This window comes from Podarcis bocagei (assembly GCF_964188305.1).
Source record: "Podarcis bocagei genome assembly, chromosome: 1".
Taxonomy (NCBI): Eukaryota; Metazoa; Chordata; class Lepidosauria; order Squamata; family Lacertidae; genus Podarcis; species Podarcis bocagei.
In genome coordinates, this window is record NC_138125.1 from 20,784,652 (window position 1) to 20,807,034 (window position 22,383).

The 22,383-nt window shown below is 39.5% G+C and overlaps 1 protein-coding gene and 1 long non-coding RNA gene across 4 annotated transcripts; both read right to left on the minus strand.

Moving 5' to 3' along the window:
- Window positions 1-592: 592 nt before the first annotated feature.
- AK7 (adenylate kinase 7) lies at window positions 593-22,378 on the minus strand. Of its 3 annotated transcripts, none has more exons than XM_081192157.1 (18): window positions 22,219-22,378; window positions 19,916-20,101; window positions 18,863-18,971; window positions 17,764-17,858; window positions 17,291-17,401; window positions 16,494-16,577; window positions 14,392-14,480; window positions 12,789-12,879; window positions 11,428-11,505; window positions 10,415-10,564; window positions 9,399-9,527; window positions 6,589-6,739; window positions 6,223-6,351; window positions 4,432-4,500; window positions 4,002-4,199; window positions 3,090-3,310; window positions 1,768-1,926; window positions 593-736 (listed from the first exon to the last, which is right to left on the minus strand). In XM_081192157.1, exons 1-18 carry the CDS (start codon window positions 22,321-22,323, stop codon window positions 698-700), a joined length of 2,193 nt encoding a protein of 730 aa, XP_081048283.1. In that variant the 5' UTR covers window positions 22,324-22,378; the 3' UTR covers window positions 593-697. The 3 variants fall into 3 exon arrangements, with proteins under 3 accessions (XP_081048283.1, XP_081048282.1, XP_081048284.1); XM_081192156.1 differs by lacking the exon at window positions 22,219-22,378 and adding an exon at window positions 20,463-20,943; XM_081192158.1 differs by lacking the exon at window positions 22,219-22,378 and adding an exon at window positions 20,215-20,436.
- Window positions 7,390-9,391, minus strand: LOC308587563. The gene is made up of 2 exons (XR_014008456.1): window positions 8,680-9,391; window positions 7,390-8,593 (listed from the first exon to the last, which is right to left on the minus strand). It is a non-coding gene; the product is annotated as an uncharacterized lncRNA (long non-coding RNA).
- Window positions 22,379-22,383: the final 5 nt, after the last annotated feature.

The window sequence follows — 22,383 nt, forward strand, 5'->3', positions numbered from 1 at the left end:
CTTATAGAGTGAAAAAGACGGTACTCCCCCCCCCTCACTGTAAGGGCTCCAGCCTTTCCAATATCTTGCTCAAATAGGGAAAGAGGGGGGAAGCTGTATGCAACCAGATCATACTTAGACTCACTAAAATTGATGACCATTGAAATTAATGGGTCTACTTTTCATATGACTCTGTGGCAATTGTCCAAGATCATAGATGGTTTAAGCTTGATTTTTTTTCTTTGATCAATCCAAAGTACACTTGCATTGAGTAAGTTTCTCTGACCAGTGAGAATTACTGCTGAATAAAGTCGCATGGGATTGCACTGTAAAAAGAACTTGTAGTACGACATGAAAGGGAATTGCAAAGTCTTCATGCCCACTACTTCTGGAGCTTAAGTACATGCTACATATAAGCATGTGCAACCAAACATTGATCTTTTCAGGAAAAGGGACTTTCAGATTTAGAGCAAATAAAATGGTGTGGAGACAGTGCTTATCACTTTATTGCATGTGGCTTATCTGCTCTAAATACAAATGTGGGCCTTCTTATGCTATCAGTTGTCAGAGCACTTTTGAGGGTAAGAGGATAATATGAAACTAACCACAAATCTTAAACAATCATGAAACTTTTTATTCCAGTATTATTTTACAGTGATAAAGAGGAAACATAATAATCTGAAACTACACCTGATATTGCAATGAGGTTGCATACTTCTTAGTCAAATTCAGGATTATTCTTGAAGAGATATTCTGCCTGTTGATTTAAAATTTACCAAAAAAAGTCACAAATTTTTCATACTGTAATATAGGTTTGTTTCCGTACATATAGCACTGAACAGTGGCTTATACTAACATCATTGTATTTATTGAAACCCTCCAAAATTGTGCGATTGTTCACCATTTTCCATTTCTGTGCACTGCTTCTTGACCGCTGGACTCACTATTGGTCTCACCCACTCAATCCGCCAGAGCGGAGTGCAGGGTTGGGACCATAATAATAATAATAATGTCAACAAACTACCCCAGAAGGAGCACGACATGTTTCTCACCAGAAGTACTACCCCTCACCTAAAACCCATAATTAGAGTGATATTGCAACACTATGCAGCCAGTTAGATTTGGCTAAGTGACAGCGCTATTGGGGGCAAAGAAAACTGATTGGAGAGTGAGCCAAAAAGAAGCAATCTGGAATCAACTGTAGTGCACAGTTTGATTTTTCACAGTTGAACAAATGAAGCAAATGTCAAAATTTGGGCTTCAAATGAGTTTTACTAGTGAAACTGTAGGTTGCCCACAGTGACTGATGGAATAAAGGCAGGACAGTACAAAAATCTTCGTTGGGTGTATGACAACAATGTAGCATGTCTAGAATTCACAAGTACAGTGGTGCCTCGCAAGACGAAAAGAATCCGTTCTGTGATTCTCTTCGTCTAGCGGTTTTTTCGTCTTGCGAAGCAAGCCCATTGACGGATTAGCGGATTAGCACTATTAGCGGCTTATCGGATCAGCTGATAAGCGGTTTAGCGGCTTAGAAAAAGGGGGGGGAGGGAAAAAACCCGCAGGAACTCGCAAGACATTTTCGTCTTGCGAAGCAAGCCCATAGGAGATTCGTTTTGTGAAGCACCTCCAAAACGGAAAACTCTTTCGTCTAGTGAGTTTTCCGTCTTGCGAGGCATTCGTCTTGCGGGGCACCACTGTATGTAATAAAAAATGGGACATACTTTTTTTTTTTACTATAATTGAAAAAGACAGACAGACAAATACAGGGAAAATGCATTTCCTTACCAGAAAGTCAACAGGGTCATCTGGCCTAACCATGCAGCAGTGATTCAAGCCTTGCATAAGTGTTGGCATGACATGCTTCATTAAGTAGTTTCTCAATGGAATGGACTGAGCTTCCAGAAGCTCTTGTTCTTGCCGCTTCACTTCCTCCAAACGTTTATTCTTAAAAAATGCAGAGATAAATATATATTTAGGCTATGCTTAGACAGAATACAAAACCCAAAACAAATTTAGGTCCAGGAAATTTGACTTTATAAAATGCATTCCATTTTGTATTACTGGTTCTTAGTTCTTAAATTCCAAATAGATCTAAATACACATTTCTGAAATTTAACACTGCATACCTAAACCATTATGCACGTGCCTCAAAGAAAATGTTAACACAATAACAAATGATTGAGGTCTGCTGTGATGTTTTCTACACAAATGCCATTCCATGTGGAGAATTTCATGCCAACTGTAAGCGGATTGTTCCATGTAGCAATCACACATGTATGTGGTATTCTGTGTTCTTCGTAAAAAAGATAAATGTATATCAATCCTCATGTGTGATGCGATGGGACACACAGTTTGCATGGAGTTCTGCATATGAACTTGCTGTGTGTGTAATATCTTCTGTATGCACAACTGTTGAGCTATAGTTCCTTCCCCTATTCAGCTATTATTTATTCGTACCTTAATCTAAAACTTTAATATATTCCAAGTACTATGGTGTACAAAAAACACCATAGACTGAGGTAAGTAGACACAATATTAAGAACTTTTTAAGCCACGGGGGGGGGGGGGCTGTTAAGTTTTTTGCTGCAGAAATGTGACATGAAGTTTAGAATTTATTTATAGCATTTATACCCCATTCAGCCATTCCCAGTGTGACTTACATACAATCAATTATAACAAAAATTGAAGGGTACATGAGAAGGAATTGGATACTTATATATGAGGCTGCTATTTAGACCAAACCGATTCATCTCAAAATAAACTTCTGCATTGACTTTAAATAGGAACTATCAATATAGTTATGCAATCCCAGTGCAGACTATTCATTGCGTTGCCAATTCTGCTCTTGAGTATATTTACTAGATACACAGAAGAAAGCCATCTAAAATCTTTCAGTAATCTATTACTGTATCTCTTTGCCTGTAAAGTTACATGAGAGAAGCAGTGGTAGTGCCTCATGTAAAGAATTCTCTCCCTCTCCTCATTTCTTCCCACCTGCAATGTGCGAATAGGCATTTGTGTGTGCCATGTTAGCATTTTTTGGTGTGTGTGTGGGGGGGGGGCAATCTCTTTATATTAGAATTATCTAGCATTTGGGATTTACTTACCCATTCTTCCCAGTTTGCCAATTTTTGAGCCCTTTCCTCAGCTTCTTTTTGTTCCAAATCAGCCTTTTCTTTAGCTTCTCTTGCAAGGCGCTCTTCAGCTTGTTTTCGTTCAAATTCTTCCAGCTCTTCATCTGTCAAACCATAATTTCGAGGCTCGCCAATAGTTTTGATGATTTCTTTCGCTATAACTCTGTTCTCCAGACCTTCAAACTTTGATACATCTTTCAAGTATGGAGAGAGAAAAATGAGGAAACTTATTAGTTACACCACAGGCACAAGGTTACTTAGTTAAAATCGTTGTCCTACGTTATTATCTTAAACACGACAATAATTGGAGTTGTGATGATTAAAAGCTGGGCATTTTTTCAGCAAATTGAGGCTGTTTGGGACCCTGAGTTAACTGCTAGCACCTTGGGATTTAGTCCTTATCTTGAGGTTGGTACTGAAGCCACAAGAGACAACACCTTGAGGCTGAGCCTGTCCTAAGGGTCCATCTCCTGATTAGTTTCTGGAAAGTTCCAACAATCTTACCTTAAGATTGGTTGAAGAGCAAAAAGTATTCCAACCTAAACTGAACTATTTTCTTGTTATCTTGGGGGGGGGGGTGCTAAAATTATTGACTTAAAAAAATCAAAAAAATCTGCATTGGGTTACAGGATCTTTGAACTGGTGCTCTTTTTACTATCTCAAATAAATATTGCTCCTATAGATTTCAGTGTGAGTTGTTAGAAATTGCCCTGATTGTTAGTTGCAGTACTTTGGCCTCTTGGTTCACTGAAGCTACCTTTGCAGAGATTTTCCCCCTCCCTTTTTCACTGGGGGATTTCAGGAGAGAGAGCTATTGTGCCTCTCGTCTCTTGGTTTCTCAAGGAGAAAGGGAGATTAAGAAATTAAATGCACTTTCAACTATACCAATATACTGTGGATGTATTTCTATTTCATCAAAATAGTTGAGAACAGTTTCGTCTTCTGTGTTTAACTCCCTGAAAAGATTCAGGGATCTCAAGTACCGGTCCTGAGCATAATGAGTTCCAGCAACAACAGATTCAGGGAGATTCATGATACGATTTTTCAGGAATTCATCTGAAGCATTCAAGGAAATTACATAGTCTGTGGAGGAAAACATATATGAGAATTAATCTTCTGAGAATACCACACGGCTAGTTAAGTTAGGTAGAGAAGTTGCAGAAAGGGGGCTGTACTTTCCATCAGTGTACCTTCTTTTGTTGTTAAAAATGGGACACTTTCAACCACCCTCTTATATAACCAGGGCAGATTTTGGTTTAAATACTTGGAACTGCCACCATCACATCTAGTTTGGCCTTAAGCAAAGCAAACTTACCAGAAATTATTACTTTGTCATAGTGATGAATTTTGCCTTTTAGATCATCCTCTTCCTCCTCGTCTTCAACTTATAAAAAAACGCAATTAAGATGTCATCAATAGAAACTTGCACACTAAAGATTACAGTACTAAAAATAAAAAAAATTCCTTCCAGTAGCACCTTAAAGACCAACTAAGTTAGTTCTTGGTATGAGCTTTCGTGTGCATGCACACTTCTTCAGATACCTGAAGATATCTGAAGAAGTGTGCATGCACACGAAAGCTCATACCAAGAACTAACTTAGTTGGTCTTTAAGGTGCTACTGGAAGGAATTTTTTTATTTTGACTATGGCAGACCAACACGGCTACCTATCTGTTGTTGTTGTTGTTGTTTAGTCGTTTAGTCGTGTCCGACTCTTCGTGACCCCATGGACCAGAACACGCCAGGCACCCCTGTCCTCCACTACCTCCCGCAGTTTGGTCAAACCCATGCTGGTAACCTCGAAAATACTATCCAACCATCTTGTCCTCTGTCGCCCCCTTCTCCTTGTGCCCTCCATCTTTCCCAGCATCAGTGTCTTCTCCAGGGAGTCTTTTCTTCTCATGAGGTGGCCAAAGTACTGGAGCCTCAGCTTCACGATCTGTCCTTCCAGTGAGCACCTATCTGTAACTAGTACTAAAAATGTCTAGTATCACTCAGCAGAGATAGGAATTTTCTATTATGCTCTCTAACCATGCCCCAAACACATCGTACCCTGCAGGCCCATGGGATCTTTCCTCCATGCTCCTCCTCCCTCTCCTTTTCATTTTTGTACCTAACCATGACGTACGGCATTTTCACAAACCATGGCATTTTCACAAGTTACAGATATCTCTCAACCAGTTTGCTACCATATGTAGTTATTTTAAATGAGGTCTGATCTGTTGATTTTCCCCATACAAGCAGACACTCAACCATCCAAGATCCTCAAGGGGGCTCTGCAGATTCTCCCAACTAGGGTTTGTGTGTACAGGGCACAATTGTGTCCTCAATGCATTGTAATACATTTCCGGAAAAAAATATCTCTATCAGAGGGCAAAACAGAATAGGATGAGGGAAATCCATGACTGACTCTCCTGCTTCTTTTGGCAAATTTTGGCAAAGAAATTGTAGGATGTACAGTAAGTTGTGAGTTGACTGTATTTGCCAAAATTTAATGAGATGGAAAATGTACTCACAGATCTCCGTCATCTCTTATTTGTTCTTACCCTTCCTGCCCCTAGGAATAATCTTTTATTTATTTTTCATAATTTATCTCAGAGCGGGAAACAGCAGCACAGTATAAGATACAGTCAAAATAATCAATTTTGGAGAGGGGGAACAGCAAAATAGTCTTAAATTGTTTACGTTCCCCACCCCAGAGTTGCACTTTTTCATTATATTTTCAGATATCATGATTTCTAAATCCACTTGCAAGCTACGACACTAAAGCCAGAGAACAGGGAAACAAAGGCAAACAATAAAAGATGTTAACGTAGTTGCAACTCTCCAGTGTTTCCAGTGTTGCCCTTAGTGCAGAATTTGTTGTCTGTCTTGATCTTCTGGATTTTCCTAACCCTCGTATCTCTCATATATGAGCTGCTAGTAACTTAAGAACACTAGTGATCATCAATGGAGAATAGATATTTCAAGTTATAATCATGAACACACTTGTTTCAGCATAATTTCACAGTTATGATAAAACTACTTTATTGTAAATGTGGCCACTAGCACTTGTTACATAGTGCAATGTACAGTAACGACAAGTACAGTAGAGGACTCTTACTTACGATTAAAAAGATCCTTTGCCAAGTCGTAGGTCTTTGGAAACCCATCCAAAACATATCCTTGGTTCTTACAAGGCATAGACATTAGCTTTTCTTTCATGAACCTAACCACAAAGCTATCATCCAGACGACCTAGTTTTACAGGAAAACATTATTAAATTTGCATAATCTTTTATAATTGGGCACGTGAGACATCCTGTTTTTTGCTCCCTTTCCCCCGAATTCACTAACAGGACACTGTATGTCATGCTGAGTATTGGACTGGAAATCTCATGGACTAGGTTTAACAAGATTCAGAAGGCAGACATGCATTTCACATAAGCTGCATGCAAATAACTAGACTATCTTTTCATCGCAAACAAGATTCACCTGCATTTTGCTCCATGTTTTCTTTAACTGAATCTAATAATTCCTGGGCTTCTTCTATGTTCTCCCCTTCTTCTTCTGCCTCTTCCTCCTCTTCTTCCTCCTCTTCCACCACTTCAGGCTCTACTATTTCTTTAGGAGCAACAATTTTCTCCTAGGGGTGTAATAGGAAAGAAAATGCCACTCAAATTCTGGACAAATTTTGCCTCAGTTACACAAAAATGATAGCAACTAAGCTGAGCCCCTCTGAATGGAACCACAAACCTGCCAAAGTTACTCTAAAGCAACTCCAACTTCGATTTCTCTTTCCTCCTATCCCACTGCATGACATTGGTTTTTTAGCTTATGGTTTCTATACTCGGTTATGTATTTGAGTTAATGAATTAATCTAGTACTTATTGTAAAAAAAAAAAAAAAAGGAATGGGCAAATCTGTCAATGCTAGTTTCTCTCAGTTTATCATTGTTCTGCACTTAACTCAGTTCTTAGGTTGTTGTTTTTCTGTTAGACCAACTCAGCAAAACAAAATTCCAGTTTATTGTTGGACAACATTGTTTTCACACATACATCAAACAGGCAAAAATAAATTTAAAAAAAATTTACAGCAGCTCGTAGACAAAAGAACGAAAAGGAAAAGAAAAAAAAAGGCCCTTTTATCTTTGACGTTGCCATCTCATACAAACCCACTAGTTATGCTACAGCTAAAGTACATATACAGAAGAGAAAGAGAAAGAGTTACTGGAATGCTCAGAATAAAGACTTGACTTTTTTGCGTTTTTTATTTTTATTTTTACAAGGTTGTGTTTTTCCCCCCTTCTCCTTTTGAGATAAATGTTTTGGACATGGTCACACCACAAGTAAAGTCAGGAAATATTTCAAATATTTTTTTGGTTTTTTGTTTTGTTTTTGAGGAACACAGGGACAGAGAGAGATATTTTAAAAAACCCACCACACTTCAAAGCTCCCCCCTCCCCCGCTTTGGTCAACCAGGGACCGCATTATAAATGACTGACCTCGTCACAATATATATAAAAATAAAAATTGTTAATAAAAAATACAAAAAAATTATCCTTCAAAGTCACTTTTAAGAAAGCAAACTGGGCCTTGAAGTTTTCCGTGGGGAGAAGAGGCAGGGTGGGGGGCAGTACCCTAACTTCTCCACTCCCCCCAACCCTGCCTCCCCCCAAAAGTAGCATAATGGGTAAAGTAGGTGGAGACCTTTCCCCACTTTCATTCCACTCAGAATTGGGAGAAGGGCTGCCCCCCCACTCTACTTGATGACAAGTGACCACAGCAAAAAGGGGGTAGGGGGGAGGAAGAGGAGGGGACATTTTACTACAGGAGTTTCAAAGGTGATCTGGTCATGCTGGCATTTAAAAAAAAATCCTCTTAAGTTTTTTTAAAAAAATGTGTGTGTTTTTAATTTACTCTGCCTCCTAATCGTCTCCATTGGTTTTCTGCTTCTTGAGATCACCGCTTCTTGAGACTAGAACCTGTTATTACTTAATTCTTCTTTTTATAATATTGCTTTACTGTTTGTTTCTGTTTTTATGATACTGTTGAATTGTTTTTATGTTGTATTTTTAAATACCACTTAAGAGATTTTTGAATATTAAGCAGTTTAGAAATGCTTTTAAATAATAAATAAAGTCTTTCCACATCATTTTAATGCATTGTGACAAGATCTTCATACACATTTTCACTGGAGCATCAGCTTTCCAGTCAATGATGACTGAATGAATATAATCCATGAATACTGAATAGCCATATGGAATTACCCTTTAAGTAGATCTGCAATCTGGACACGTCTTTGTTATGACACTTGCCATGTATTAAAAATAATGCACTAGCACAACAAATAATTTCTTTACTTTGATATTCCTTGTCCTTTTCATTGAACTGACATCTTTGTTGGTTGTTCTTGGCAAAAAAAAAAATCCCCTTTGCGTTTTCGTTTTTTGTTCCACTACAATCTTACTTCATCTTTCTTATTCACATGCAGTCTGCTCCTGCAGCGGCTTGGGAGGGCCATCCCAGTGGACCCATCCATGTCTTGTGGAGGACCTATAATCTCAGACTTGACCCTATCAAGCACCAGCCCTCCATCAGGAGGCTGAGAAGGAAGATGCACCCAGTATCTAAGCCAAAGCCTAGTTGCACCTGTAATCAGTAAAGTTGTGGCCAATTTTTAAACTCTGCTTTCGCTCCTTGGGGTTGGGTCACTGCGAGTGGATCCACAATGTCCCAAACTTTCTTTCTTTGATTTGCCCTAGGGGGCAAGGCAGAAAGGAGGAGTTTCCCGGTACAGTAACAGCACCATCATCCATATTTTATACTCAAAAGCACATCTCATTAAATTCAACTACTCTCGGTAAGTGTGCAAAGGGTTACAGCCTAAGTTGGAAATTGATGACAGAATCAAGTCAAAATGAAGCCTGTTTCAGGTTAACTTTTGGTGGACCATGTTCATAAATGTCTATAAGCTATCTGAAATTGGATCAATATATTATCTTTATGATCCTTGTATCGATAAGGCTAAGAACGGCACTATAGTGAAGTTTATTATTTGACAATAGGTCTGTAAATATTCTAATATTTCTACTGAAATAGTGCAGCAGAATACCAATGAGTTGTTTACTGGAGGAAGAGATTATATCAAACATCAGAACAAGAAAGATAAAATGCACAGTCTGGAGCTATGTAATGAACCGTAAACAACTTATTTTTAACTGCATCCAATGCTAATTATGTCTCCTGCCCACATTTTGCTAACAACTTTTCAGTTTATTTACAATGAAACAGTGACCTGCTTACCAAATTTTCTATGGCTTTAGCAATCACGTCCTTTATTTTAATATGGTGCACCTTGTAATGTTTACACAGTTCTTCTGCAATGGAAGTTTTTCCTACCCCAGGAGGGCCAAGAATACAAATCTTGACGGGCTGAAAGAGAAGACATGGAAATGTGTTTATTAAAATAGCTAGTCTTTGCATCCCATGGCCAGAAGTAAAACGAATGGCAAAGGGTACCACCCTATACTCAAATATGGCCAGTTGGTGAAATGGAATATATAGTGCCACCACAATAAATATGCCAGTGGAATTGTTGATGGAAAACAATGCTGGTGGTGTTGTTCCACAAGTGGAGATGTGGCGGTGGAATGGTTAAAGCACAGGGAAACGGGACACTAAGTTGTACCTTATCCTCCTTGACTACAACCACACTCCCTACCATCAACAGCACTACATTAGCCTCAGACCTGGCACAAAGTATCTCTCTCTCCCCCCCACCCCTGATTTTAATGAAAGGAAATAGCCACTCTGCTCAGTAAGCCCTACTGAGTCCAATGAAACTTACTCCCTGCTAGCAACATTTTACAATATATGAATAAATAGTAAAGGTAAAGGAACCTTGGATGGTTAAGTCCAGTAGAATTTGACTAGGGGTGTGGCACTCATCTCCGCTTTCAGGCCAAGAAAGCCAGCGTTTGTCCGCAGATGGCTTTTCTGGGTCATGATGATTGCCAGAGTGCACAGAAACGTTGTTTAACTTCCTGCCACAGTGGTACCTATTTATCCACTCAAGCTGGTATGCTTTCAAACTGCTAGGTTGGCAGGAACTGGGACAAAGCAACGGGAGCTCACCCCGTCATGCAGATTCGAGCTGCCAACCTAACAACTGTTAAGCCAAAGAGACTCGGTGGCTTAGACTGCAGTCCCTCCAAAAAACAAATACTATGGTTTCCTGGGATAGTTCACATTTCCTCTTGTAAGAGCATACATTGCACCACCTATGGATTATAAAATAACATAAAATATTATTTATTTACCAGTAAGCCTCGACTTTGCTTGTATTCCTTCACTACTTGATCAATATGCTCCACTATTCCTGCTTGAGCAACCCACTTAATGTTGAAATTCTCCTTCAAATATACAGCTTCCATTCGCAAGTTCACAAGTAATTCATCCAACTGTTCTTGCTAAAGAAAGTGCAATAATTTATTATAATGATGCACTCTTATTAACAGTATTTACGAATGACCTTTCAACACAGCATTGATGAAAACAATACAAAGTATAACACCACAATTGTAAAACTAATTAAAAATAGTAAAATACACATTAAGAGAAATGGAAAATCTCAGTTTTGAACTGCTTGGCAGAATACTTATTTACGAGTATTTCTAAATAAGAGTATTTCTACATCACCAGCTCATGAGAACAATATCATGGCAGTGCACATAAAATCATTAAAACACCACAAATATGTTTTAAGCTGTTTCCAAAACACAATCAGGGAAAAAGTTAATGAGCTTCTCAAGTGTGAGCATATCTCCATGCCCACCTCTGAGAAGGCCATGTCCTTGGTAGATGATAATCCAACCTCACAAGAGAATAAAACCTAGAATATGTGGGAAGGTGCTGCTTGAAATAATCAGGGCCCAGATTCTATAAGGCTTTACAACGTAAATTAAAAAAAAGACCTTTAACTGGACCGAAAAATAAGCTCATTAAGTATGAAAGCCATTCATTTATTTTGACTCCCACATTCTCTCCAGTAAGTCCACTTCTTCTCTCTCGCATTCTCCCTGTTGATTAAAAAGCTTGACTACTGACCTGATTTTAAACATATAATTTGGCACTGCATACATATTTTTAAAACTATAACTAGCAGTTGCTGTGACTCCCAATCCTAACCCAGTCCTGTAAACACCTCCCCGTAAAAAAGAAAAGCAGTATAAGGCAATCGCCACTAAAGTCATGTCAGGTTTCTTTAATCCATTAGCATTAAAGAGTGCTGTTATCTTCTCTGGCAGAAAATATTGGAAGATTAAACAAATACCGTTAAATCTTTGTTTAGGAAAGCATTTTCTCTTGGAACCTTCTGTGTTTTTCCTGGACCAACATTTCTGCTGATGCACTGTTAAAGAAAAATACTGGGTAAGTCTTAAACGCAGCAGTAATAAATATCACACACGCAGAAGGAAGAATAAAAATAGATTATTAATTGTTTTAAGCCATAAGGCCATAACAATAAGAACCAATTATCGAGTAGTCAGGTGCCAACAAAAAAAGCACAGTACACCAAAAATTAATATTTGTTCAGAACAATCCCTGCAACATCACATCGTATTCCTTTGAACAAAATTGCTGCAAATTTTGGAAGCTGTCATAGTGGACTGAGCCACCTGCTTTGCAGTTAACATATTTTTCCTATTCAGCAATGCTACAATGCTGTGGCCCTGAGGGGGCAAGAGGATCCATTGGAGCTCCTTTTTTGTAGGTGGAGAAACAGGCCCACATTAAGTAGAAATCTAACTTTGAATGCATCTTAAGGGAGGCTGCAGAAGGGTTTGCAGATGGTTCTTCTCTAACATCAGGGCTCCAAGGTCATCAGTGGGAGGTACAACTGTTTTTTTAATAATAATAATAATAACCACAGAAAGAGGAAAAATGCAGACACTCCTTTCACTCTGCTGCATGAAACTGCCAAAGCACAGGAAAACACTGTTCAACCACCTTCAGTTTTCCTTTCCCCTCCCTTTCAGATTGCACTCCATGTCAACTTTATATTACAAAAGCCAATACGAAACATTTTTTAGAATAATCTCCAACAGCCCTTCTCTGACAGTTTTGCATAAGGGGTATTCACTGCCCACAAATATTGACCTGCAAATAATGATTTTAAATATAAAACTGCTTTTAGGAATTATTTCAATATAGCTTGGGAAGCTTGGTGCTCATCGCAGACCGTTAGTTAATCGAGTAATTCATAACATAATGAAGGTGTTACACATATTCTAGCAATCAGTCTTTATCCCCAGGACTACAGGGTTCAGCCGAATTTTGTTATGCATCCACAGCAGATTAGCCTTAATGTGGCTGGACACAACCCACCACTCAATCCTATGCACACAAACTGATCAAGGACTAGGGATGTATTTGCTAAATATGTCGCAGCCCTAGTTTAAGGGGATAATCAGATAGTGTAGATGTGAGAACTGTTCTTCCTTCAATATATATTATATGCCACATATTGGCAAGCAGTCGTTCCTAGAAGGTTGGTCATAAGCGCATGTGGCTGAAAAAGGTTTCCTGCCTCTGATTTAGGACTGTAGTCCTCAAGATTTGTTGCAGAGGTTCAAAGTCTTTAAGAAAGAATAATAGAGACACATGACAGTCAAAAGTCTTAAACTGCTTTACCTTCACTATTTCACTAAAAGTTTGTATTGATTCGTCCACTGCAATAAGGTAATGTGTTCTTGGCCTATGATCTGCTATATTCTGTAACACTCTGCAGGGGAGGAAACAAAAGATACAGTTGTCAGTCGCTATATATATTCTATATTAACATTAATATAGAATAAATATACAGAATACAAGTACTATAAGTCTCAGGGAGACAAGTTTATATGATGCCTCCTTCCTTCTGTAACTAACTAAAAATCTGCTCCAGAAGGTTAGAATGGGAGGGGCTACAGGAGAAAAAAGTTGGCAAAAGTTGCCTTTCCCTTAAATTTCTGGAAGAATCCGTCGCCATACTGTGAATGGAATGACTCATGCAATTTGCAGAAGGGCATTTTGGATCCAACCCAGTCAGTCTAAACTAGCTGGCATTAAATGAAGATGTCCCTCACATGTCACGGCTGAGACATACCCATGCAGCTGGAATATCAGGATGGCTCAACCCTTTCAAATGGAAGGTTTGCCAAGGATCTGGTTGGACTCTGCCGCAAGGAACTTGGAGGGAGCACAAATGTAAAAAGGTATTTCCCCAAGCCCTCCTCAATATGTAAGGCAGGAGACTTAAAATACATATTATATGGAAGGAACAAAAATCAGTGGATGTAGTTGTAGTCAGATAGCAGCTTGTGGTGAGGCATTGTTTTGTTTTTATTATGTATTTTGTGTTTCTATCTTGTATTTTTATGCTGTGAACCACCCCAAAATCTTCAGATGAAGGGTGGTATACAAATTTAATAAATAACAATACAGTGGTACCTCGAGTTACAAACACCTCAGGTTACAAACTCTGCTAACCTGGAAGAGTTACCTCAAGTTGAGAACTTTGCTCCAGGATGAGAATGGAAATCGTGTGCCAGTGGCGCAGCCGCAGCTAAAGGCCCCATTGGCAAAAGCACACCTCTAGTTAAGAACAGTTTCAGGTTAAGAACGGACCTCCGGAACGAATTAAGTTCATAACTAGAGGTACCACTGTAATGGCTTCTATCTCATTTTTAAGAAATTTATCTTGTTCCATAGTAACTAACTGCAACTATTATATGGAAGAGACATAGCTCAATGGTGTACATGCTTCTTCAGGCAAAAGGCCTCTGATTCAAGACCTATTATCTCCAGGTAGGGCTGGGGAAAACTCCAGCATGAAACCCTGGAAAGTCATTGCCAGTCAGTGTTGACAATATTGACTAGAGGGGCCATATACTAGGTATATGGAAGCTTCCATGAACTTATTATTTAAAACATTAAATGAGAAAGGTACTAATACAGTTCATGAAAGTTTGCCTCTTGCTAAGGACAATGAAGTTTATTTTACAATATTAGGCATGATTCCTTTTTAGGATGTCTCAAAAAATGAAATCAATTTTTAAAAGTCATCCTTCCTGGAACCTGAACAGATGAGCATACCTTTGGGTAACACTGATTCTCATTAAGGAAGAATATGGAAGCTGAGATTCCTGCTTTGCAGGGGGTTGGACCAGACAACCCTCAACCCTTGGGTCTCTTCAAACTCTACGATACTATGATTCTAACCCTGAAGTGAGGCATGGCTAAGAAGTATACTTACGCTGCTAAGTCAACAATGTGAATGGTTGGAATAGCATTTCGTCCATCTCCAAAAATTGGTATTGCCGGAGTCTCACCAAGCCAAGATAACTGGAAAAATAATTGCAGAGTATCCTAAGTTGGTAACTTTAGTATATGTGAATGAGGAATCACTCACTCCAGTTGCTACCTCATCAGCTAGAGGAGTCAAATTAACAACATGTTTTATAGGATCTGAGTTCTACAGCTTTGCAAGTTTTCGCATACTTGCAAAAGAAAATGCAAATGAAGGTGAAAGAGTTCATGGATAACTGCCTTGTTGTGGCGAAGGGGCTTGAATAACTTAGAGAAGCTATGCTGTGCAGGACCCAGATGGATCATAGTGGAGGGTTTTGACTAAACGTGATCCACCTGGAGCAGGAACCGGCAAGCCACGCCAGTATCCCTGCCATGAAAACTCCATGGACAAAAACAACAGGTATATACAAAGAGTTCAATTGGTGCCTAATGAAAAAGCACATGTTCCTGTGACCTGTCACCACTGATGCATCTTCACCAACACAAGAGACCGCATATTTCACTGCATTTTTAGGACGCAGAACACATATGCTAATTAACACTGAACAAATTCTTTTGCAAAACTCCTAAAGCCCAGTTTGAGGGGGCCCTGCTAAGCTCTGGTAGTGACAGCAGCTGTAGTTCAATTATTTGAGTCTAGCTGCCATTATAATTCCTCCAGTGCCTCTGGTGTAATGTCACTTAAGGGCAATGTAGAAAATTACAATGGCAGCTAGACTCAGGTGCCCAGTAGTGCTTGAAGCATTAGGCCAGAATATTTTAAAGGGGGGAATCAGTAATGGCTCCTGCTGGGGTCCTGGCCTTGCTTAGGGCTACTCATTGCTCCTTCATTAAATTGTAACTTAGCATTCCGATGCTGTTTAGTGTTTTTTCCACACCTGCCAAATTTTATATTTTAAAGGAGGCAGATTTAGGCCATACCATACTTGGCCATAGAAAGTCAACTTGTGAGACATGGGTACAAGTTCTGCCTCTACCATGGAGCTATTGTGCGGCATAGGGCAAGTCTCCCATGTGCTCCATTGCAGTCCTCCATTCAGAAACTAGGAATAGCAGCACACCTCCAATATTTCAAAGAAGAAAATAGGACACTCTTGGGGCACTCTTAGCACCCAAATCTCTGAGAATGGCAATTCCAATAACTCAAATTAAAGACGTTCTTAAAAGGCGTTCTTCAAAAGTCCCCTTGGAAGACAAAATAGGGACTATTCCTGTATAAGAAGAATTGGAACATATCTAATAGTGGTGGTCTTGATCAGATTTGCTGACCGAGGAACACAGTAAGAACTGCAGATTTAAAATGCTCAATGAAAATAGCGTAGATTCCATACAGCAACTCATTTAAATTTCCCAACTTGAACACAGTGCTTGCCACAACATTCTCCTCTCCCTCTTATCTCTTTCCGTATTTCCATGTCTACCTTTATTTCTTCCTAGGCTGACTGTGCCTTCTTTAGTGACTGATAAGTAAGCTGGAGAACAGCCTTAATGCACCCAGTAGCACGATCAGGAAAAGCTGGTATCTACAGCTCAACCATTTCAGTTCTTATGCTGTTCCTTCATCTGTTACACAGAGGGGAGAACACTGCGGCTGCATACACACCACACATTTAAAGCACATTCCCTCACCCCAGCATCTTGGGAACTGTGGTTTGTTATGAATGCTGGGAATTGTAGCTCTGTGAGGGGTAAACCACAGTTCTTAGTTCCTTTTCTTTCTTCCAGATGCAATATGGTCAACACTGGTGTCCAGGCAGCTGGAAGTCTGCACCCTGCTAGTTATATTTTAAGAAATTTTCATATCAGTACATGGTTTTCTGAACCAGAAGTAAATCCTCTGCTAAACTTGTAAAGACCTAATGCCATTTCATTTTACTACATAAGAAAAATTTTGCTGGATCAAATCAAACATCCATCTAGTCTAGCATCTAATTCCAACAGAGGACATCTTTCCGCATGCTCACAGATTTAAGAATGTATTAAATCCACTTTTTGACGAGTTCTGCAATATTAACTATAATCTAAATTACCTTGAAATATATCTACCTTAAAGAAGTAGTGTAAAAGCTTTTCTTCAGCTCCATACTGAACACCAGAAGCAACAACATACGTATTAAATTTGCTTTTCGCCTGTTGATAAGAGTAAAAGTTATTGTGTTAAAAAATAAAAAGCATTTTACAAACCTAATTTAAGACAAGTTATTCATTTTCTTATTTATTTAAACCATTTATACCCAGCCCTTCCACAACAAGTCGAAGATGACAAATAGCATAAGAAAAGGCAAAGGAGTAAACTCTACACAAATCTGGAATGGAGTTACTAAGGCTATTGGAAGGCATCTTGTACGCCTCCTTCCAGCAACTCCTGCAACCAAGCTGGTATCAAAATACTGCTCTGCTTTCCTTTGGTCCACATCAGTGAGGCCGAGGGGGGGGGGGGCTTGACGTCTGGGCAGCCCAGGACCTCCATAAACACTGCCAAGGCTTGCGCCCCAGGAAGGTAACTTCAGTGCTAACACAGAGGTTTCACTTCACCCTGGGGCATACTCCATTGTCTCTCAAGACAGACAGATGGCAACAAACCTAGGTTACAACTGCTCAGACACCATGCAATAGTCCACTGTTAACACTGCAGGTCATAGGATTAGGTGCCAAGGATTAGGTGTTTTGCCTCCTTTCCTTATACAGAGAGGGAGATAATTTGTGGTGTTCAGAAACTGGCTGGTGCCCCCCTCCCCAAGTCTCAGAATCCATAACAAAATTTATATAATTTTAAAATTTATATAAACTCTCCATCTTTCTTTTTAAAAACCATATTTAATTTATTTTCCATTAACACTTACAATTTTGCCAAGTTTGGTAATAGTTTTTTCAGCATTAGTGTGTTCTATAAAATTAGGATGGGGTTTTCTTCGACGATAGTCTTCTTCAGTGAAAGGTATTTCTGGATCTTCCTGGGTGGAGAGGAGTAAACAGAAAAAATAAAGATTTCTAAAACTGTATCCTTTGGTATCATTCAATTTTTATTTTGACAAAGCAAAATGATTTTTTAAAGTAAATAATTGCATTCCTAATATTAGTTAATTGAAGAGTCATTGTATGGAATAGTAAGAATTAATCCCTGCTTCTTGTGCTAGAAACTATAAAAAAAAAATGGAAATGCAGTTCAAATGGAACTGTGCCAGGCAAGTTTGAGAAATGAGCCTGTACCATATATTCTGTCACTAAAATTTATGGAAGGCAAATAATTCAAGTGCAGGTTTACCTGCTGAGGTCAATAAATGTCAGAGGTTTCTTGACTTTTTCTACAACTCACCGGATCAAGAGGTTTGCTTCTTGCCCAGGTCATTATTGTTGAAAGCAGAATGAACACTTTCTGCTTCTCAAACTTTGATGATTCCGCTTGTATTGCTGTGTAATTACATTATAGTGTATATGTTACTAAATTTTTTTTTTAAAAAAATCCTCTACTTACATTTTATGACAATGTTCTGCAGGCAAAATGTTTTCTTTCCCCCAAATTAAGGTTAATGCTGTACAAAGACTTGCACACACATACCAAGACTTCTCACTTTCACCCCTGATAGCAATCCATTGTCATGCATCCAAAGATATTTCAGAAGCCTGTGGGTGGAGGAGGCTCAGAATGGGAGACATCGAGCTTTTACACACAATTTTGATCCAGCTAGATGGTTCAGCATGTGGATCACTATCTAAATGAGAAACTGCTTTGTAAGCCACTTTGAGGGTTTTTTACAATCAAGCGTATATAATTTTTATGAAAAAACAAAATAAAATGAATAAAAACCAGATGTGCAAATGGAAGCTGTGTATAGGATTCCTCCTATGATTCAGCTAATAAGATTATATACATGTGGCCCTGTAAGAAGTTCAGTGATAGCACAGATCAGCCATTTGGAATGGTTTAGTCTGAGATTAGTCCACACACAGCCATTTCCCATCCAATGGCAATTGCCCATGTTTTCCCGGGCTCTACACCTTGGTTGCTGGGATATACACAGTCAATCCCAGGCAGAGTCTTTTGGATTAGGCCACAGAGATGGGCATAAACTACATTAGAAATCGGCAAATCATCTAATTTCAAATTCAGATATTGTGCACCTATTCAACTTGACCACACCATTTAAACCAGCACAGTCATTTGAGTAAACATTCACCCAACATGCATGATTAAATATGTATGTGTGAGCTAAGCCAAACTATGCTCTTCTAACAAGAGGATAAGAACTGAATTCCCCCAATACCACCAGGTAAGTCCAAGGCTGAGGGATTTGAACTCAGGTAGTGCCAATTTGAGGTCTCAGTCTGCTGAATCACACTAGATCGACTGCTTCACTTCCCAGAGTTGATGAATGTGTCATGCCCATTTCAGATAAAGAACAAATTGTACTAACCAGTAGCTGCCCAGACTGCTTCCTCAATCTGTTTTACATCTTCAGTGATGTTATAAATAATAATGTCACACTCTAACAGGCGAGCTAGCAGCTCTTCTCGAGAAAGTGTCTAAAAACAAACAAAAGCTATAAGGAGGAATTATTTCCCTCTATTTAGTAATAACTTTTAGCAATCAATCCTTCGTTTTTAAAGAAGAAGAAGAAAATCCTCTATTTTTTTATCCTCTAACAATTTTAAAAGAGTGGAAGCTGGGGTTGGGTGATGGGGATTTTTGTTTATTTGATTTATAAAAAAGGTAAAGTTAAAGGACCCCTACCAATGGAACATCATGATGGAAACCAGAGTGGACGGAAACGCCATTTACCTTCCCACTGCAGCAATACCTATTTATCTACTTGTACTGGCATGCTTTTGAACTGCTGGGTTGGTTTATAACTACCTTTCACTCCAGGGGGATCCTGAAGGGACCTTACGGTATAATTAGATAGGGCCTGCTTTTATTCCCTCCAGCATATATATTCCGTCAAAAAATCAATTTCTTATTAGCTCATTGTGGCTTTTATCTCCATTGCCATTTCATCCCATCTAACTTCCCTGACTGCTGGCACTTGGATATTGCACTGACTGGGTAAACTTAAGCAGTGAATAAAGAGGGAGAGATAAGCAGGATGAAGCAATGGATATAGATGAGGTGGCTGAAGGTTCTTCTTTTACAGTGTGAGAGATTGTGATCCACTCTAGTGTTCTGACTGCTGGCTTAACCATGTTCGGAACTCTCAGAAGGTAGACTCAGGCTGTTCTCACATGGCAAATGTCAAAGCCAGGCTCTCAGTCATGATGACTTCCTTAAGTCTCATTGGTTAGCCCTGACAAACTTTAGCTACTGTAGACTGTAGCTTTTAGGTTTTACAGAATTAGAGTTATCAAATGTTTATGTGGCTATACATTATACTACCTTCTTTTTATTTATTGATTTCTTTTCCTGCCGTTTAATAAAGGTGACCACCTATATCCCCTAGTATTTTAGTAAATTAAAGAAGTGTAATACTCACTCCATATGCTTCCACAGCAAAATCTGGTTTTGTACTAGTCTCCTGTAAAAGAGTTCCCACTACTTGGTATATTCCTTCCTTTGGTTTCAGAGGTGAAATTTCAACAGCTGATCTACCTTCATCTTCTTCTTCCTCTTCCTCTGCTACTTCTTCCAGAGAGGCTCCAACAGTACAGCTCGCTAGATACTTGAAGTATACAAGAAATGAACAGTGGGATAGTGTGAGAGAATTCCATTCATAGTGATATGGTAATCAGTTTTCTGTTTCATAATTGTGCTCATTTGGACATAACAACATACCATGGTGTGTTGCTATGACAACATGCTGCCGTGAGCTATGGGCTTGTCCACTCCCCTTCATGTGTAAAATGAGAGAACCTGAATCCTTTTTGCTGTGTCCAAATACAGTGCAAATCAAAGTTTAGCTTGTTAAATGATGATCAGAGCTTCAGTTTCCTTACCATGCATATGAAGCAGGGGGAAATGGGAGCAGACAAACCCAAAGCATATTGTGACACATTCTGGAAACAATAAACCATTGTTTATACCTCTGTCCAACCTTCCTCATAAGATGGCTGTGAGGGCAAAATTGGGGAAGGGAGAAGAATCATGAAAGTTGCTAGAAGCTCAGTAGAAGAATGAAGGCTGGGATAGAAATGTAATAAATGTATATATTTTAAATAACCTTTAAAGTCATCTGAGGATAGACATTTTATTTTGAAACTCCAACATCCACAGCTGGACAATATTTTCATTAACAGGACTAAAAGGTAAAGGACCCTTGGATGGTTAAATCCAGTCAAAGGCGACTAAGGGGTTGTGGCACTCATCTCGCATTCAGGCTGAAGGAGCCGGCATTTGTCCACAGACAGCTTTCTGGATCATGTGGCCACCATGACTAAACTGCTTCTGGCACAACAAAACACTGTGACGGAAACCAGAGCACACGGAAACACTGTTTGCCTTCCCGTCGCAGCAATACCTATTTATCTACTTCCACTGGCGTACTTTCGAACTGCTAGGTAGGCAGAAGCTGGGATAAAGCAACAGAAATCACACACAGGTTCTTTTTGAGTGTGTGGAGGGAAGGAAGTATTAAAAGATAAAAAGTAGTTTCTTCACACATCAGATCAGCCCTTCTCAGCCTTGCCCACCCCGCAGTGTAGCTGGGAGTACAATCCCCAATGCCTCTGAATGAATACCAGCTGCTGGAAACCACAGGTGGCAAGAACACTCCTGCTTGTGTCTGGCTGGCCAACTTGGCCCCACAACTGCCGGTGCCCCGGGGGCTGTGGGTGCATGCGGCGTGCAAGCACCAAAATGTGGGGGTGCCTGGCCCCAGAAATTTCATGGATGCTTGATCACCCAGGGAGTTGGCACCTATGTTGGCCACTGCGAGAACAGGATGATGGACCAGGTGGGCCACTGGCAGGGCTGGCCCCAAGACATTTTGACACCAGAGGCAAACCACAAAAGGGTGCCATTCCAGGGAATAATAATAATAATAAATTATTTATACCCCGCCCTCGCCAGCCAAGACCGGGCTCAGAGCAGCTAACAACCAATAATAAAAACAAGTTGATTAAAATACATTTTAAAACACACGATAGAAGAATGGCAGATGAAGATGATGGATTTTTCGGAGCTAGCCAACCTAACCAGAAGAGTCCGTGACCAGGAGGAGGAGGAGTATCAGGAAGAGTGGATTAAATTTAATGATTGCTTAAATATGTTAAGTTAAATTAACTAAAAACAGCTTGCAGATACTTAATTGTCTTAGGATTTTATTTATGTTAAGTGATGAATTAATATGTTTAATTTTATAATGTAAAGATCTAAGGTTGTTAAATGTTTAAGTTAAATTTTATAAGAACTGTGATTTGGAAAACCGTTAAAAGGATATGCAATGAAATTCAACCAAGGGGAAGCGAGGAAGTCACTTAATAATGTTAATAAGTGTAATTTTCAATAAGGCTATGATTTATGTTGGTTTGTCTTATGTGTTTGTTTATAATGTTGTGAAAACCAATAAAAAACTTTTTTTGGGGGGGAAAATACAATTTAAAAAACAAGATAAAGACACAACATTAAAACATTAAGAAGAAAGGGGTGAGTGAAGATATATATGAGGGAAAGAGCGTAGGGAATAAAGAGCTACATCAGGAACTGCTGAGAACCTGCTACCCCTGTGGGTTCTGCACGCCCGAAGCGGTTGCCTCAGCTTGCCTCCTGGGCGAGGCGGCCTTGGCTACCGGGCCGCGTCAACCCACCGACGCTCTGCGACTATCCGCCTCCGGCCCTCACCCTCCCTATGTTGCTGCCTCCGTAGGTGTCCAAGTGGTTCAGGAAGATCCTCTGGCTCCGAATAATCTCCTCCGCCTCTGCCACCGCCTCCTCTTCCTCCGACATGGCTGCGGTTGAGAAGGAAGCGCAGGGGTTGCTAGGCAACCAGGGCGCGCGCGCCGGGAA